Source organism: Sardina pilchardus, chromosome 12 (assembly GCF_963854185.1).
Source record: "Sardina pilchardus chromosome 12, fSarPil1.1, whole genome shotgun sequence".
Lineage (NCBI taxonomy): Eukaryota > Metazoa > Chordata > Actinopteri > Clupeiformes > Clupeidae > Sardina > Sardina pilchardus.
The window spans coordinates 2,145,306-2,165,975 of NC_085005.1; the positions used below are offsets into that span (position 1 = coordinate 2,145,306).

Genomic DNA, 20,670 nt, shown 5'->3' on the forward strand with positions numbered 1-20,670 from the left:
CCTATTAGAGGCAATCTTATGAAGCTTTATGTTGTAGCGTTCCAGCAACTTCTGGGCTCTCTTCAACACGTCAATTGCTTCGTCCTCGGTTGGGAAGGACCTCAGGGCGTCATCCACGTAAAAGTCCGTCTTGATGAACTGACACACGTCCCTGCCAAAGTCCTCCTCACCCTCCTGAGCTGATCGTCTTAACCCATACGTTGCTACTGCCGGGGATGGGCTGTTCCCAAATACGTGGACTCTCATGCGATAATCCACCACTTTGTTTTCAGGGTTGTTGTCCTCGAACCACAGAAAGCGTAGGACATCCCTGTGTTCTTCCTGAACTAGAAAACAGTAGAACATCTGCTTGATGTCTGCGATGATGGCGACAGGGTCTCTCCTGAACCTCATGAGCACTCCCAAGAGTCCGTTGTTGAGGTTTGGTCCTTGAAGCAAGACTTCATTCAATGACACTCCTTCAAAGCGGGCACTTGAGTCGAATACTACCCGAATTTTCCCGGGTTTCCGTGGGTGGTATACTCCAAACATGGGAAGGTACCACACCTCCTTTCCATCCTCTAGTGGTGGTGCTCTTTCAGCGTGTTTGTTTTCCAGGATCCCTTGCATGAATTCCATGAAATCCTCTTTCATGCTGGGCCTTTTCTGGAACGAACGCTGCAAAGACTTGAAACGGTCAAAAGCATACTGCCTGTTGCTGGGCAGACGCCTTCTTGGATTCTGAAATGGCAGTGGTGCCATCCAGCTGCCACATTCGTCTCTGATGAACCCCTTGTCCATTATCTGTAGGAAAGATAGGTCATCCACTGAAGGTGCTAGCTGATTGTCTCTCTCAGACCTCTGAAATACTGCCTTGCCTAATTGATTGACTTGTTGCACTGGAGCACATGACCAAGATAGACAGCTGTCCTGATTGCAACGCTGACTGAAGTCTTCTTTGATCCTGACGACGCTGTCACAGGGTTGCATGTAGCTGGGACGTCCATTTTCCATAAAACATGTTTTGAATGTGTTCACTGTCTTCGGCGAGTGAGCTCCACTGAGGCATACATCGCCAACAATGACCCACCCAAGGTCATGCTTCTGGGCAAATGGAGCGTTCTGTGGCCCGTTGTACTGCTGACGTACCTTGTGGACCTGGAGAATGTCTCGGCCCAAGAGAAGCCAGACTTCTGCAGAGTTATCCAGAGCAGGTATTTCTTTAGCCACGGCTCGCATGTGACTGTGATGAAACGCTGCCTCTGGAGTGGGGATTTCTTCTCTGGAGTTTGGCACATTATTGCACTCTATCAGAGTTGGTAGAAGAATGCTAAGTTCACCTGTGAGTGGCTCAATTATGTAGCCATGGGCTCTTCTTCCAGAGACGTGAACCGATCCGGCGCATGTTCTTAAAATATATGGCACTGATGGTCCTTGTATGTGGAAAAACTCAAAGAACTCTGTCTTGGCTAAGGATACGTTGCTCTGATCATCTAAGATCACATACATCCGCTTGCTCTCTGAGCGACGGCCTTGAGGGTATACATTAACCAGGCAAATCTTGGAGCATGACCTTCCACTGAAGCCCTTGCCACACACCTGTGTACATGCAGTCGTCACGGCCACGCTTGACACCTCTTCAGGTACGTTCTCTGACTCCCCGCCATGATCTTTGGAGGGGCTCTGTGGTTTTGCTGACTCCTTTTTGGCTGGACCGGGATGGAGAGCTGCTATGTGTCTTTCACTGTCGCACTCTGCACATTTGATCTGGACTTCACAATTCTTGGCCAGGTGGGAGACTGAAGCACAACAGCGGAAACATATGCATTTCTCCTTAAGCAGTTTCTTCCTGTCATCAAAAAGCATTGCCCTAAAAGTCTTACATTTCTTGAGCGGATGAGGTTTTTTGTGGATTGGACATGTTGTGTTCGGGTCCTCACTTTGTTTCTCTGCATTGTTGCTGGATTCTGCAGACACATTGGTTTTATGTACAATAACTTGGTTTCTTGGATTCCCATTCTTTTCCTTTTTTGAAGTAGATGCTGTATGACAGGATGCGTTGAAACTTGGATCGTTCCTTGCTTTAGCCTCTCTTCTTACAAACTGAGAAAAGACTGAGAATGGTGGGAAAGGGACTTTTTTATCTTCCTTGTATTTGGACCCAAATGTTATCCATTTTTCTTGCAGGTGGAACGGTAACTTCTCTGCGATGGGACCAACTCCTCGTGCTGTATCCAGGTAAGTTAATCCACTTAAATAATCATCTTCCTTTGCGGCTTCAAGATCAAACAGCAAGTCACTGAGTTCTCTTAGCTTTTGATTATCTCTGTTGGTGATCTTTGGAAAATTATCCAATTTGGCAAACAGAGCCTTCTCTATTGCTTCAGGAGCACCATAGCATTCATGCAGCCTTGTCCAAATTAAGTTGAGACCCACTGATGGATGTCTGATATTAGCTGATTTTATCCTGCGAGCTAGCTGGCTTGATTCTGGACCTAACCACTTTATGAGCAGGTCAATCTGTTCATGAGGTGAGAGATCTAAGCTGTCCACAACACTTGTAAATGTTGATCTCCAACTAAGGTAGTTTTCCGGCTGGTCATCAAATTTAGTTAAACCACCTGATACTAACTGACTTCTGATCAGAAACTTGGCCAGGTCTGATGTGCTGTTATTTACATTGCTGGGTGCAGGGTTTGGTAAGTAATGGCTCGTCACCGGTTTTCTTTGACTGTGCAACCTATTGACAGGTTGAGGATGATTGAAGTGAGGTTGATAACGTTGAGCACTGGGCTTCGAGGAATCTTGCTGGATGCCTGGCCCCTGCGACTCAAAGCGGCCATGATGTACTTGCTGTGGGCTGGAGTATTGCTGGATGCTTGGCCCCTGTGACTCAAAGCGGCCATGATGAACTTGATGTGAGCTTGAGTGTTGCTGAATCCCCTGGTCTGGGCGATTCCTCCTCTGCGGTGGACTAGGAGAGCCATTCACTTCATCCAGTGTAATAAAGTTGGACGGCTGATGAGACTGCTGGCTCATGTCTAATTCTTCCTCCTCCGGGTGGGTATTCACCATCTGCGTATGCTTTACTACATATTCACTGACTTTCTCTTGAGCACTTTTAACTCTCGGCAAAAATTTTAATTCTTCCAAGCTTGAATCAGAATTATATTCATAATCATCGACGGCAGCTTCCATAATGACTGCTTTGGCAACAGCTGCTTCTGCTTCTCTCACCTGGTTGAGAGCTTCTAATTCTGCCTCCAGTCGGGCCTTCTCCAGTTTAATCTCCATTTCCTTTAAGCTATATGATGCTCTAGCTTTAGCTGCCTCCGCTTCTGCTCGTGCCCTTGTAGCTGCCATGCTAACACTTAGCGCTGAGCGATTGGAACGGTGAGAGCTTGAAGCTTGGGATCTACCATCAAAATGGTCCTTGTGGTCTTGCATGTTTGACATAGCATCAACTAGCATAGCTGCTCGAGCACCTCTATCCTGCGCTGTCTTCTGCTGTGGGGTAGCCATTTTACTGTACTGTTCTCATCTAGCATGAAACAGCAAGCTAAACTCGTTTCCTCATTATCTTCTCCAAGGAACAGGCAGAGTGTCGTATTTGGACAAATTTAATGAAGAAAAGGTAAAACTGCAATAAATACAAATTACACAGGTAAGTATAACATGCTAAAAATATAAGATAACTTTCTGTTACAGGTTACGTTAAACTTAGCTAACTTAGCTAAACTAAGCATTTCAGGTAAGTACTTTTAACTAACCAAAATCCATAATTACATAAGATAACTAACTCTTTCTTTCCTATTTCTTAACAGGTTCATAGAGAAACTTACTGGCTTTGCCTGAAGAAAACACCAAGATTAGATGTGCAGGGCTAACATCATCACTGCTGTGTCATTACATGTGCCTCCTTGTGTAGTCTACTACAACTAACTAAAATGGCTGCCTTCTTTTTTACTAAACAGGAAGTACAGGAAGTAGAGGACACAGAACTGCTAACAAAATCTTCAACATAAAAGTCCCAATTCAAAATACAAGTTTCCCTCCCCATTACATTACACAAAGCCTTTGATTAATCACTGATCCTAAAAAATGAGAGGTGATCCATGTCCCGTATAGTGAATATGGAATAATGTCTCTCATTAATTTCTACATGAGTGTTGTTCAAAAATGTTTTAATACAAATACAAAGAAACTGAGGCCATTTGAAATACCACACTAAATTCCCACAAATTATCACAATTCACAAACTATCAAAACAATCACAACACAGTTATCAAGAAAATATTTCACATCATGACACAATTAAAAGTAGGTCAAATCTACACCTACAAATATCTATCAAATATCATTCATGTGTAAACAAATTACCTGCCCCTTTCTCAACCTTTTCAATCAAGATGTATTATTATATATATTTTTCTCAAACTGTTTTTCATATGTTTTAGCCTCTCAACTGCAGGTGATTTGGAATCTGGTTTGCTAACTGTTCTCTAGCTCTTGCCTCTCATCAGATAAACAAAGATCATAGTTTAAGGTTTATCATTCTATTTGCATACTTTTCCTCATGGAGTTTAGTGAGCACTTGAACAGAGACATGCTGCTGTCAAGGTGTCATTTCCAATTCAAATATGTAAGACAATCAAAACTATCAAACAAAGACAATCAAACAAAATTACGGCATTGGCCTACCATCTGATATGATAATATTCAAGAAATTAACATGTATCTAAGCATGATGGCCTATGACGCATATCTGACGATTTAGCCATGAAATACTGCCAGGCTTGAGTCTGAACAGTAGTTCAACTGGGTATTACATCTGAAAGCAGCCTGAATTGAATATTCAGGAATGCAAACCCCCGCACTATGATTTCTTCACAACAAGGACTTTATTATGTAGCTTCAGCTCCATTTGAAGGCACACTAGTCCAAGGAAAGTGGGAGGAACAATGTCAATCAACGCTTTCCATAGATTTTCATCCTGGTGCCAGGGCTCAATGGTATGACGCAGAGAAATCGTCTTTCACAAGGCCTTTGACCATGGCATAAGCACAGGCGCTAAAACAAACCAGCTATTTTTTACGTCACAGGGAATATCAATCCGAAATATTCCTTTTCTCAACAACTTACTAAGGAAGGCAAAAACAAACTCACTTTCTGTGCCACAAAGAACCTAGGCTATTTCACCAGCTTAATTGAGGATGCTATTTTAAGAATTTTTGGTTGTGGGGTTTCAAACACCATTTTCTCATACCCAATAATAACTTTACATTACCCATGTGATATTGTGCAGAATTTGCTGGTGGGCATTGCATGTATCCAGCCCAAAACATACAAAATGAACATTGAGGCATTTAATTCATATACATGCTTTTGTAAGATAAACAAGCTGACTGGCTGAACCCCAACCGATATGCCTTGCAAACTGAAAAATTGGCACTGATGAGTGACGTATTTTGATTAATAGGCCTACATACTCTTAACAAGCTCATAGCCAGAGCACAAATCTGACATGATTGTTTTTTTTGTTTTAAATGTTAAAAGGAAACTAATAACCAATAATAGTCATAAATCTAGGATTTAGTTGAATGTAAATTCATGCTACACTGTTGTTATATGCCAATTCAGAGTACATAGAAATAAAAAACTTCCACATGTACAAAAAAATATTGAATTAGAAAGGTTGTTTGTCAGTCAGTTTCAAAACAAAAGAAATAATAAAAAGATCCCTCCAACTATCTCTACTTCCCTCCAACTATCTTCTTTCCACAGTGGCAATACTGACCTCAAGTGGAGAGTTACTGGTCACCACACAGCACCATATTCCTACACTGCAGACCATAAAAGATACAATCAGGGTGCAATATAGGATGTTTACTAGGCTAATGTCAGATAACCAAAACATACCATGTGTTAACTAAAATAGAAATGATGGAAGTTTTTTGGCATTAAAGTCATCAGTCACTATGACAGACATCCATCAATATATGTCCATATAGGCCCTGATATCATTGTAGATCCCTAAGGGGAAATGTGTCTCCTTAGGCGCATGTTGCAGAGAAAACAAACCGTCGCTTTTATTTTTAGCCTACATTATTTTAACATCACGTCATTCTCTGACTCTCAGATAGGTGCGTCCCAGTGATGTGAGTCAGCAAGCAGAGATGTCTTTGGATGTTACAGGTGGGCTACATGGAGCTTTGAATATTTAAATTCTGTTTGAAAAATAAACGTTGCACTGCAAAAAATAACATTTAACCCATATAAGTGTTATATGAAGATCAAAAAATCTATTTGGTATTGTTTTAAGTATGAAGACATTTAGCACTCTCTCGAAAGATCATTTTGACTTTTAAGGAACCGTATTCTGGCCAAAACTGGTACTGCAATCACTTTCAAAATATTGTAGAGTGGTGTATCCCCTCCCCCTCCCCTTACATACGGTTCCTTTAATTTAAGGGGTCTTATCAAGACAAATTTGCTCAACACAATGGCAGCCAAATTTGCTTGTTTTCAGGATGAAATATCTTATGAGTCAAACTCTTCTTAAATTAAGACAATTAATTTTACTAGAAAGCGCTAAGTAAGTCTCTTTATGCTGAAAACAATAGCAACTAGATTTTTTATCTTGATCTGAGATTCATAACACTTGGTTAGATTTTGCTAGATAGACAGATTTTGCGGTGGGAGGAGCCTAGCCTACATTAGTGCAGCTAGAAGCATATTTTTTCCCAATGTCATTAACGTGAACAATATAAGACAGCTAACCTTATGTTGCATTTTGTATGTGAAATCACGATGTAGATCATTCTGAGATCCCCCTTGTAATCCATTTTACAGATATCCATTTTAAAACCAGAGAATATCTAATAATGGGCTCTGTTGTAACAGTAGTCTAACTGCCGACGTTAACTGGAATCCACATATTTTGGAACTTCAAGCTCCCCTGCACCTCAAATCAAATTGATTTGAGACGGTCACGATGGATCTAAGAGTTGTGTTTATTTAGGGCCATTAATGTTTTGAAATAAGATTAATTATTATTTAGAACATAAAATAATACACCTGCTGAGAATGTTGCAGTCCTTACCCCAGAACTGCGGGGTACACAAAGTTTGCCGACAGTGCAGGCACTTCGCAGTTTAAACACAATACACTATTATTTGAATTAAATTTGAAACAGTGCATTGTAATCTCTTTATCTATTATCAAAGTATTTATTACTAATATAGTGGAAATGTGAATATTTGGTTAGCATGTTGATTTACAGTGTGTGTCCCTACATTTTCTGGTTGCGCCCCTAAAATGGGGGCCACTGTGGTCTGCCTTTCTAGGGTGGCATAAACATGCAGAGCAGCCAACAAAACTTTACTCAGTTTTACCACTACTGTTGTTTTGAAAAGAACACCCATAGATATGATAGCACTGGTGTGACAAGGGTATTCATACTTGATATCCACAACCCTTTCTGTGTCAATTAAACTACCAGCAGACTGCAGTCAGATCTTTTGGAAGAGTAAAAAACAGAAAGGCTTAAATTCTTATCATCATAGCATTCATATTACATTTGACTATTTTGTCACAACTCCTGGCTCCCCCAAACCCCAGCTGTATGTGAACACACACACACTCTTTCAGACAAGTAACGCAGCGTAATGAAGGCTCTTCTCCCTGTGAATATTGTCCGATTTCTGTATAAAACGGCTCATTTCCTATCTAACCTTTTTTATATATGTAGGCCTAATTAAAAATACATCACTGTTCCACAAGTAGAAAATAGATCTTCATGTGTGGATCTCAAACTGCATCTACTGCATCTAGATATCTTTTTATAGTATTTCTTTTTTCAGACTGAAGTGTCGACAAACAGCCTTAATCAAGGAAATCTACTGCACGCACAGTAAATTGAGTAATCAAGTGATGTTGGTGAATGGTTTACACAACTCCAGCACTCTTTTGGTCAGCATCAGGCTCAAGTCAGTCATTACCTTAACATTAACTTAAAGAGTCACTTCACCCCATAACTCCACCCACTTCACATTTCTGAAAACGGCTTTCAAAATGGGCGAGACGTTCTAAAATTTGGAGAGAGAGTGCAGCACTGTTGCAACCAATCAACCATGGTGATTTCGTGTCAATCTGGGAATGAGTGCTGCAGACATGGCTTATCACAGGTAGGCTAATCAGGGCAGCAGGTGTTGGGGCGTTTCAGTCCTAATTTGTAACGACCCGGTGACATAGTGTCGGACTAGAAGTGCAGGACAACGTCAGCATTCCAATAGTATTTTGGACCAACATGCCATGGCATGTTTTCAAACGGTAGTATGCGCGAGAGAGCAATATCTCCAATACAAAATCAGACGAAATGTTACTTTTGTCGAGAAACACGATTTTTGTCAATATTAACCCAGGTAATAGTACAGTTCACCACTTATGAGTATTTTCAATCAATTAACAGCTCAAAAAACCTATTTTAGGGTGCAGTGACCCTTTAATGTTGAGACTGGAGATTGGCTGAGACGGGACTGCTGTGAGATCCACTGCTGAACAGCAACTGCGCCGCACTTTCAGCACCAAAATTGAGATCCCTTACTGTAGGTCTAGGACCGGTAGTGCCTTGCCATACCTAGATGTCCATGAGCACCGAGCTGTCATGCTAGCTGCTTTTACCTCCAAATGGATGGAGGGGATGCAGGATTCACACTAGCGACGAGGGACATTTCCTTTCCAGGACATATTGCCCAGAGGGACAGCTGACCTGTTACTTCAGAGCCTTGAATACGGCCTAGCGTTGCCCTATGGCTGTGAATGGTTTGGCTCTGTTCTGAAGACACTCTTCCTGAGTCTCTCAGTCCTTGCCGCCAGTGTGCAGTATCGTCTTCCTGAGGGAAGCAGAGAGAACAGACCATAGTCTGGGTGGCTGGGGTCTCTGAGTATCTTGGTGGTCTTGTCCTTGCACCGCTTGGTATAGATGTACCTTAGGTTAGGGAGTTGACCCCCTATGGTGCGTTCAGCTGAACGCACCACTCTCTGAAGGGCCTTTTTGTGTCTTGGATGGTGGTGTTACCATACCAAGCGGTGATGCACCCAGTCAGGATGCTCTCTATGGTGCTGGAGTAGAAGCTCTGCAGGACTGTTTTGGATGCTCTGAATTTCTTCAGCCTCCTTAGATGGCACAGTCTCTGCCTAGCTTTCTTTACCACAGTGTCCAGGTGGGTAGACCATGTCAGATCCTCAGTGATCTGGACACCGAGGTACTTGAATGTGTCCACCCTCTCCACAGGGGTCCCATTGATGGATAAGGGTGTGTAGTCCCGCACCTGCTTCCTCCCAAAGTCCACCAGCATCTCTTTAGTTTTGGTGAAGTTGAGATGGAGATTGTTTCTCCGACACCACTGGGTCAGGCACCTCACTTCCTCCAGGTAGGCCGTCTCATCGTTGTTGTGGATTAGGCCTACCACTACGGTGTCGTCAGCAAACTTAATGACTTAAGAGCCCCATGCCTGCGGTTGCACTGTTCACCAACAACTTGCATCTGAGTTGTTTTATGCTTTCACTACTGATGATGTCTTTGTTTGTGTCAAACGCTTTGAGTAGCCACTGTGCTTGAAAGAGTATGTAGGCTAAGGCCTTACCTTGATGCATTATTTTTTCTTTTAATTTTTTCTTTACTTTTACGTCTTGATGTCTGCAGTACAGGTACGCTGCTCTGTCTGGCATCTTGTTTCTGCTTACTGTCAATTATTTGTTAATTTGTCTGTTTATGTTTTGAGGTCTGTATGTGCGCGAAGTCTAAGTGCTCCCAATGTTATTCCGCCATACAATAGTTATCCCTCTTACCTGCTTAGAAATGCACCACGTTTTATTTTGTCTCACCATACTTGGTCGTGTGACTACTCCTGTAACTGTATTTTAATAGGGAAAACATGGAGGTGTTTGGTCGCTTCTAACTTCATCTCTGTTTGCGCCGCGCACCAGAGCCAGTGAGTGCACGCATTGAAACGTGAGAGGTATGTATCAACTCGTCTAAGTTAAGGGAATAACATAGTTTAATATGAAAAAACGGTGAAGTGTTCCTTTAAAGCCAGCCACTGCACTCGACTAGACATTAAAATAGCCCCACGTCATCACAAACCCTTCACCATACAGTGGGTTCAGTAAGTATTTGAACCCATGCTAAAGTTGACTAAAAAGCGGAATATAAAATCATCTTTTGACTTTTGCAGTGAGCTCAATGAGCATCAAACAGGCTAATAGGCTAACTGGAAAAAGCACCATGCCAATCTCTAGCTATGGTGAAGGGTATGTGATGATGTGGGGCTATTTTAATTCCAAAGGCCAAGGGAACTTTATCAGGATGCATAATATCCTGGATCCATGAAATAACTGGCCTTTAAAAATAAAAACATATAAAAAATCCTCCTGCTCCTATGGGAATTTAACATAGGGGTCAAATACTTATGCCCCTGCCCCTGTATTTAAGGAAGAACATTTATCTATTTCTGTCAGGTCCATACGTCAAGAACAACACAAACAATAAATATCTTGGGCAATTAAATTAATATATTACGAATTAAATTTGGCGGTATGGCTCTGTTCAGAGGAGTACCCAGACCTTTCATGAGCACCATGAAAGAGCAGAGAGTCTGGGGACAGCAGCAGTATTAGGGGGCGCTCACAGTTTAAGACTGAGCGAGCTAAACTATTCCCCCATATGAACAGAGCGGCAACTATGACATGAAGCCTATGCCATGTTATACACGACAGGGTGGAGCAGGGGAGGAGGTGGGTTGCATAAAGCGAGCAGCAAGCAGTTAGGAACAACTAAGCAGCTTTGAATAAGGCGCCCTGTTTGGATGTAGCCATTTAGAAGCGAGGGGAGTTAACCAGCTGATGTGCTGACGCCCACAGCGGTTAGCAGCGGCGTGACTACTTGCCTGCCAGAACTGACGCTGACGCTCAATTTCTGTCAGGTCCATACGTAAAGAACAACACATACAATAAATATCTTGGGCAATTAAATTAATATATTACGAATTAAATTTGGCGGTATGGCTCTGTTCAGAGGAGTACCCAGACCTTTCATGAGCACCATGAAAGAGCAGAGAGTCTGAGGACAGCAGCAGTATTAGGGGGCGCTCACACAGTTTAAGACTGAGCGAGCTAAACTATTCCCCCCAAACAGACCATACCTGGTGATCCTCTTGTGACCAATCAATACAAGAGGATGGAATTAGCCTTTAAGCACAGGGGACCACAGCCCATGGTCAGGTAGCAGCAGGGACCTCAGCACATGGTCAGGAAGCAGAGCAGGGACCACAGCACATGGTCAGGAAGCAGAGCAGGGACCACAGCACATGGTCAGGAAGCAGAGCGGGGACCACAGCACATGGTCAGGAAGCAGAGCACAGGGACAATAGCTCTATGCTAAAAATCCTTTAGGACATATGAATATATTACAAATTAAATTTGGTGGTATGGCTGTGTTCAGCAGCAGCATTAAGGGGCGCTCACAGTTTAACTAGGCGAGCTAAACTATTCCCCCCAAACAGACCATACCTGGCAAGCCTCTTGTACCAGTCAATACAAGAGGATGGAATGAATAGCAAGCACAGGGGAGCAGCATGTGGGACAGTAAGCAGAGCAGGGGCAAGGAGTATGCATGCATTCATTCATTAATTTTCCCTCCTGAGTGACAAACAGCGGCTCCTTGAGGTGATTCCTTTTCAGGCTGTTCAGCAAGAGACGTGTGGATGGGTTTCCAGAACTGGTATGGATCCAGGCAGCATAGATGGAATTGGATTCCAGCGACGTTACGTTTGATGGAAGGAAGCTGCATTTCCAAGATTCAAGCAGTGGCCTATAAGCACTCCACACTACATCTACTGCGCAGCAGCACGCAAATAACATGCAGTGGATCATCCAGCTAGAATGGTTGGGCTGAAGGAGGGGCATCCCAGGCTTGAATGGGCTGCTTCTGGACACAAGAGAATCTTCTTTTTTTATTATTATTATTATTATTATTTTTTTTTATTTATTATTATTATTTATTTATTTATTTAATACAACTTTTCGCCACGAGATGGCAGCTTAATCCGCTGTATCATTGCTAGAAAGGGCAGCGGGCTGCAAGCGGCAGTGTGATTGATAGGCTACTGTAAGCCATGTTTACGATTTAATGAACATGTTATGGCAGCCATAGGATGGCATCAGACGGTGGAAGTAGGACAAGCCGGTGGTTAGGTACAGCTGTCGCCAGGAGCGAACTCTGTGATGACGTAATCACGCTGAGACTGGTGCTGGAGGTGAGTCAGTCAGGTGACGCAGTTCAGGTAGCCTACGGTGGAGACTCCTGATGCGGAAATGAAGGTTGACGAAGACGAGGCCTAATGGAGTCGTTTTCCAGCGATGAAATCTGGCAGTCGTATCATATCAATGAGAGAAGATTGGATGGTAGACAGCTCGCAAGCACTGAGTCATGCCTGGAGGTGTGGAACGGACAAACTCCGTTTGTGCAGTAGCCTACCGGCTAGCTCAAAAGTTGAGAGGAGATGGCACGCAGAATGTCGGGAGCCGGTGGAATATCCAGGGAGTCGCGGAGGAGGACAAAGTAAAAGCCGATCGGAGCTGGATGTTGTTTTCGAACAGGTCTCCAGTGTCTTGTACACAGCCAATCGCCAAGCTGAGGGGACTCAGGGTTTTACTCGCCAACCAGGAGTTCGACGGACGGCGTCGGTGTTGTCATCTCATCCTGACCAGGTTAAAGCTCCGATGGCTGGGTGTTCGATGCATTCTTGTAGATCCTCCTCGAAAGTGGTGGAAGTCTTGACCATCAGCAAGGTGAGTAAGACCAGACGGGTGCTGGACAAAAGCATGAGCTTGGTGTGCTTGATCGTAGTGAGTTGCATAAAGCGAGCAGCAAGCAGTTAGGAACAACTAAGCAGCTTTAAATAAGGCGCCCTGTTTGGATGTAGCCATTTAGAAGCGAGGGGAGTTAACCAGCTGATGTGCTGACGCCCACAGCGGTTAGCAGCGTCGTGACTACTTGCCTGCCAGAACTGACGCTGACGCTCAATTTACGATACATTCTTCAATCACAAAGAAAATGAGTGTCCTTAGCGGTTTGATTTTTACTCATTTTTTAAATGAAGGCATTACAATCAATTCTCAAAAGATGATTTTATATTCCTCTTTTTAGTCAACTTTAGCATGGGTTCAAATACTTACTGAACCCACTAGAGATTGGCATGGATTTATGGCAGTTAGCCTAGCTGGTTTGATTTGCATTGAGAGATGATCTTATGGAAAGTACCCCATGCCAATCGTGAAATATGGTGAAGGGTATGTGATGATTTGCTATTTTAATTCCAAAAGCCAAGGGAACTTTATCAGGAAGCATACTACCCTGGATCCATGAAATAAATCACCTTAAAAAAAATTGCCTGCCTCCTGTATACATATTATTTCTGTATTATAAGGAAGAATATTTATTTATGAACAATACATTATTCATTCACAAAGAAAATGTGTATCCTTAATGGTTGCATTTTTCCTCATCTTGTTAATTAAAGGGACTATGCAGGATTGGCGATTTTGTAGCTGGTTTCGCTTTTGCTCTTCGTTTTCGCTCGTTTACGCTTGCAGATTTCTCTGCAGAGCTTCCCCTACAGTTTTAGCGTGTATATTTGACAAAACTCCTCAATCGGTCAGTCTGCCTTTTCATGAGCATGATTGCGAGGCTGGAGACTTTCTGTTAAGAAGTGCCACAAACACGGTGGCACAAAACTTGCATGCGTGTTTTTTCCACTTTTCCGCTAGGGGGAAGCGAGACAGCCGTCATTCAACCCGAAATAAGTCAAATAACCATTCCAATGACTCCGAAGCTGATTAAGGCAAATTAAGCTAAAAAAATCTTGCATCAGGCATTAAGATCAATTTCCAAAAGACGTTTTTATAATGAGACATAATTACTGGGACCTTATTACTTTTAAATGTAAAGCCTAACAGACACACAAGACTGTCCTGAAAAGGAAGATAGGCCTGGCATGTATAGATGGCCATTACATTACAGTTAGATTAACTAGCTGAACAACACAGGTGACCACTTCCACATAATTTCATGGAGTAGGCCTACAGAAATGTAGCCTACACTATTTTTGACTTTCTGAACTGTGAAACTCAGCAAATATGCTTTGTGGTTGTGAACTTATTGCAGTATCATCGTAACTATTCCACTGGTGAGTGTATGGTTCAAATGTTGAAGTGCAAAATAGTTTAGGCTACAGCAGAAAGATTTCCATCCATATGAAATTAAGCAAGTCTAACCTCTGAATTTATTTATCAAAGTGTACTGTACTCAAACAAAGAAAATGTTCAAAATACTCGAAATAAGCTTAAACATTAAAATATTCAAATTCAAAAATATTCTGGCATATGCACTACAACATTTGAGCTCTTCTAATCTTCACCTCTACGTGTGGACCCAAATAAAATAAATCCTATGCAGCAATCACAGGGCCATATATTCATGGGGGGACAGATAACAACGGTAGGCTAATGCATTATGCAACCTACTTCTGTGGTGATGGATGGCAAAAAAAAAACAAAAAAAAAACATTTCACCAAGAACTGCCCTTCCAGGGTAGTAATTTGGAATTTTCACATAATCATTTGATTTTGCATAACAAAAAAAAATGTTACACACACGTGCCCTTTTTGTTCAAGACAAAACCTGAGACAGAAGCAAGGAATGACTCAGCTGGCATTTGGGCTCAACAGCCAATCAAATTACAATCTACATATCAGTTTAGGTTTGGGTTGTGTCCTGTCAGAGCCACTTTATAGGCTATACCATCTACCAGGCTAATGGTCCTATGGTCCCCAGGTTTTTTTTTTTTTAACGCAAACAGTGGGGCAGGTATAAGCCTACCATAAGGAAATATCCCCCAAAAATAAACTTATCACATTCTATGAAACGGAGTAGGGCCTAGGTGACACACCTGCGACACACCCACAGACCGAAACTGTGACACTTTTGTTCCCAAAACTTGTACACAGCTCTACTATGGTATCAGCGGTTAAAAGTCTGAGTTCGTCTACTTAAAGATGACAGCTGCGAAATATTTCGCGAAAATAGAGTATTCATGCAGTGGCACGATAAGAGGCTGTTTGGATAACACTGCTTTATGTGACATCGCAAGGTTCACCCAAAGATCCTTCATTACTACCCTCTCTGGTTCACCCTACACGCCAGAAACCCATTTTACGTCAAACTCACCGAATAGTGTAGCTTATAATAGAGTTTTTAACGCATATGCCAACGCGCCGAAAGTAATGATGACAACTATCTATCTGCCACAACGTTAAAGGAAGTTCTTTAACAACAGCCCACTGCAATGAATATTCCGAAAAGTGGGGAGAAAACTCACAGTAGTACGCCACAACAGGATCCCTTTGCTCGTGTTCCTGTCCTGTTCTTAAATGGTGTTGGATTGCTTTTAATTGTTGTGGCAGAGCCATCTTCTTCGCCGAAGTGATTATACCCGGGATGTTCAGAAAGCCTCAGAATATTCGGGTAAAACGACCGCATAAAACATTAACGTTACAGCAAAACAGTTGGGTAAACTATGCTTCCGCATTCGGCTTGAAAATACTGGCTTACAAACAATGACTGACATCTACCGGCCAGGAGTAATTACTACAAGTTCCTTTTCGAAATTACTGATGGTGAGTCCCTTAGACAGGTCATTTGCTCAACTTTTTGGGCCTAGTTTTCTGTCAAAGTTTTCTCAATGGATTCCTGGTCAGAACCCCTATTGAAACAGATTAAGACTTGGGGCATGTTAAATTTTGTCCAAAAATTCAAGATGGCCGCCGTATGGGCAATTCCATATCAGTTGGAACAGGTCCGACACCATGGTCCTCAGTTTTTCCTGATTTTTGGTCAAAATGTTCCTCCATGTCTCATTAGAGGAAAACCAAAATTTTAACTTGGTATCTTGTTTAGTTTCTGAGATATGGCTCTTCAAATGTGGATAGACGTGTCCTAAAAAAAGGCTGAAAATGCCTGTATTTAATGAGCACCACTTTTTTTTAAACCCCTCTCCTGTCTTAAGCCTACCATATTATTTTCTAAAAATTTGAACACTGGGGCAGTACCCTGTTTAGTTGTCCAATATCACAAAGGAATTATAGTCCTTCCCACCATTGAACACTTATTCATCGAAACAAACCCATATATTTTTTTTTAAAGCAATGAAAAACAAAAAAACCTGTTTTTGTTCTCTTATGGTCATGAATGGATAGCACTCACATTTTTAAAACTTTACATATATATAGTCCATGAGTAAGAGAACATGTTGAAAAAACATTGAGATGGTAAGTTTTCGTATTTCGAGGCTATGGGCCTTCAAAGATGGCCAAAATGGTGTTTTTTCCTAAAAATGCCAATTTCATTGCCTTTTTTCAAGGACAAGATGAAATGCAAATCCAACATTTCTTTTTTCCTGCAATAGTATGCCACTTTGTAGACCATGTGAATGTGGTAGATCCGACCTGTCCATTTAAATATCCCCTCAGTACATGTCTGAAGTTAGAAAAAATGAAAAATTGTCTTGGCTGAAGGAGGTGTTGGTTTGATTTTTATGAACCTCCTAGAAGGACATTATGGGGTTTAACCCCATTTTTTATGTTTGAGGGATCAGATTGCCATCCTGTAAACAGGATAAAAATGTTATATCCCATTTTTACTCTTTATTGATCCCTTAGAATATGTCCAAAAGTTGTCAAAAATGAAAAAGGCGACTAAATTGAGGGGCCATGTGGATCAAGTCACACAAGGCTAAAAATGTAATATAAGACAGATGAGATACTGAGGGAGAACACTGTGAAATGTATAACCCCTGTTACGATGGCCTTTGAACCCACTGTGTCCCTAACTGAGGTTAAGGGCTAAAAACCACCAACCACCGATCCGGTGGTCTCCAACTTTTTCATATCTCTTGATAGAAAATGTATAGAGACTTAAAACTCATATATGTTGTTCATCTCTTCAAAGTGTTTTTTTGAGACCATCCATGACTTCCTGTGATAACCGGAAGTTGGTTTAAAACAGGAAGTAAACTTTAAAAAGGCTGTATCTCTGGGGAAAAAAAACAAAAAGCTGTTGGGGCCAAAGTGTTGAGGCCAAAATCATGGTTTGAGAGATTGTGTAGGAGTATGTTTCAGACCATTTGGAGTTGAGTGGTACCCACTTTGTATGACATTAAAAAAAATCGCCCTTAGGGTTTAACTTGACCAAAAAGTGTAGGCCTCAACAGCTTTTTTTTTTTTTTTTCCCCAGAGATACAGCCTTTCTAAAGTGTACTTCCTGTTTTAAACCAACTTCCGGTTATCACAGGAAGTCATGGATGGTCTCAAAAAGCCGCTTTGAAGAGATGAACATGTACAGTATGAGTTTCAAGTCTCACATTTTCTATCAAGAGATATGAAAAAGTTGGAGACCACCGGATCGGTGGTTGGTGGTTTTTAGCCCTTAACCTCAGTTAACACAGTGGGTTCAAAGGCCATCGTAACAGGGGTTATACATTTCACAGTGTTCTCCCTCAGTATCTCATCTGTCTTATATTAAATGTTTAGCCTTGTGTGACTTGATCCACTTGGCCATTTTAAGCCCCTCAATTTAGTCGCCTTTTTCATTTTTGACAACTTTTGGACATATTCTAAGGGGTCAGTAAAGAGTAAAAATGGGATATAAAATTTTTATCCTGTTTATAGGATGGCATTCCGATCCCTCAAACAGAAAAAAATGGGTTTTAACCCCATATTGTCCTTCTAAGAGGTTCATAAAAATCGAACCAACACCTCCTTCAGCCAAGACAATTTTAATTTTTTTCTAACTTCAGACATGTACTGAGGGGATATTAAAATGGACAGGTCGGATCTACCACATTCACATGGTCTACAGAGTGGCATACTATTGCAGGAAAAAATAAATGTTGGATTTGCATTTCATCTTGTCCTTGAAAAAAGGCAATGAAATTGGCATTTTTAGGAAAAAACACCATTTTGGCCATCTTTGAAGGCCCATAGCCTCGAAATACGAAAACTTACCATCTCAATTTTTTTTCAACATGTTCTCTTACTCATGGACTATATATATGTAAAGTTTTAAAAATGTGAGTGCTATCCATTCATGACCATAAGAGAACAAAAACGTTTTTTTTGTTTTTCATTGCTTTAAAAAAAATATGGGTTTGTTTCGATGAATAAGTCTTCAATGGTGGGAAGGACTATAATTCCTTTGTGATATTGGACAACTAAACAGGGTACTGCCCCAGTGTTTAAATTTTTAGAAAATAATATGGTAGGCTTAAGACAGGAGAGGGGTTTGAAAAAAGTGGTGCTCATTAAATACAGGCATTTTCAGCCTTTTTCTAGGACACGTCTATCCACATTTGAAGAGCCATATCTCAGAAACTAAACAAGATACCAAGCTAAAATTTTGGTTTTCCTCTAATGAGACATGGAGGAACATTTTGACCAAAAATCAGGAAAAACTGAGGACCATGGTGTCGGACCTGTTCCAACTGATATGGAATTGCCCATACGACGGCCATCTTGAATTTTTGGACAAAATTTAACATGCCCCAAGTTTGAATCTGTTTCAATAGGGGTTCTGACCAGGAATCCATTGAGAAAACTTTGACAGAAAACTAGGCCCAAAAAGTTGAGCAAATGACCTGTCTACCTTACTGGATGAATGCAACGCTGTAGTATTGAGATTTCGAAGTGTTTCGACCATGTATGTGACCATTGCTAAACATGGTTCAAAATGCCAATGTCATGTGACCACAAGTGAATCTTCAATGCATTTCACAGTGTCGGTAGCAAGCTGTGCTCGTGCATTACAGTTTTTCTCAATTGTTTACATATTTCTGGTAGGCTTGAGACACAATTCCAATAATATGTAGGCTAGCTCATAGACCAACCTCCTGAACCGATTCTGCTGAACTATAAGCACAATTTCTGCTTTACACTCAAATTGCCGTTCTAAAACACACAATTTTCATGAAGAAAATGTCTTGTTCTCTCAAGGAACACACTGCCATTCAAATTCTAAAGCTAACTGCCCTACCATGCACACTGACTCATCACATGGGCAAACACCTGTCACACAGTTTTACAATTATCAATCACAGCTTCAGTATACAGTACAAGCAGAGGCAGAGCCAGAGGAGTGAGAGTAAGAGGAGGAGGACAGGGAGGCCAAGCACCGTAATCTCCGATGAGATCCGAGCCACTAGAACATTGCAGTGCTGCACAATACAGTAGGCCTACAGTACCGTACAGTACAAGCTCAATGAGCACAGTAGTACAGTATTGCCTGTGGGCTGTTCTGTAGGACTGTAGGCTAAAAATAAAGTATGTTTCAAGTATTTGGGGAAAGTAGGCTAAAACTTTGTATTCCTACACAGTTTACAGTATTTTACTATTTGTTTGGCAGCTGAAGGATTACAAGGGCTTCTGTCTCCTGAACAAGAAACTGAAATCATGAGCATTGTCCTAGAAGAAAACGCCATAACATTACGACAAATACAAAGAAAAACAATGAGATATTTAAAAATATTGATAGGGTAAGCATATCAACTTACTGTATCAGCTTATGTTTGTAAGACTGCTTGTAGGATAACACTGAACAAAAAAAGGCCCAAGTCATTATGATGAATGAAGAAGAAGTGTTTTACAATTCATTGCAGTGTTTTACACTGAGCACATCAGTGTTCAAGTCCTTATAAATGTCTTGATATATGATGGTTTGTGTGTGTCTCTTGAGAACAAAAGAGCACTTTGAGGAGAAATTACATTGTTTTGAAGGTAAAGTGTCATTTTGCAGGAGAATTGCAGGGTTTTGCCCATTGTGTCTGTTGTTTTGGATTTGTAGAGTTCTGAGAGTATATGAGGCATGTTTTCAGAAAATGTGTATACAGTAACAATCGAGAAAAACTGTAACAATTGGTCCCCAAACTACGGTCCACGGGCCGGATACGACCCACCACCCCATTCTCTGTGGCGAGTCTTAGATGCACCGCATAGCGAAACACAATATGAGTGCATGCATGTGTTTGTTTGCTTTTGTGTACTGTGTGTGTCTGTTTGTGTGGATGCGTGTGTCTGTGTCTGTGCGTATACGTTTGTGTGTGTGTGTGTGTGTGTGTGTGTGTGTGTGTGTGTGTGTGTGTGTGTGTGTGTGTGTGTCTGTGTCTGTGTCTGTGTCTGTGTCTGTGTCTGTGTGTCTGTGTGTCTGTGTGTGTATGTATCTGTGTGTGAGAATCTGTGGATGTGTGTGTGTGTGTGTGTGTGTGTGTGTGAGTGAGTGTGACAGCATCATTCTTAACCCTTCGCTCAATTTTCACTTATTACTCTTTGATACAGTGACATAAACCCGTAAACAGTTGTAGCAGCACAACTGTTACATGTACACTGAAGACAATGACCTCTTGACTGGAGCTAAGAATGGTTTGTATATCAGATCTTTCATGACCAGATTTACCCCATACAACAGGTCTCAGGTCAGCCCTTTGCCTCTGATGAAAAATGTAGGCAAATTGGCAAAGTTTTGTAAAAAACACAGTATTACAATGTAACAACTATATGTAGGTACCCACAAATACATGAGGC

At 41.5% G+C, this 20,670-nt stretch overlaps 1 protein-coding gene across 3 annotated transcripts in view; it reads right to left on the reverse strand.

Annotated features, from left to right (window-relative positions):
* The window catches only part of vta1 (vesicle (multivesicular body) trafficking 1), a 39,685-nt gene extending 24,048 nt beyond the window's left edge, over nt 1-15,637 (reverse strand). Inside the window, exon 1 of one of the 3 annotated variants that reach the window (XM_062550896.1) lies at nt 15,420-15,637. In XM_062550896.1, coding sequence (XP_062406880.1) covers nt 15,420-15,510 — 91 coding nt within the window. In that variant the 5' untranslated portion in view covers nt 15,511-15,637. The remainder of the gene's footprint in view (nt 1-15,419) is intronic. The other 2 variants (XM_062550895.1, XM_062550894.1) reach the window with 2 other exon arrangements.
* Nucleotides 15,638-20,670: the final 5,033 nt, after the last annotated feature.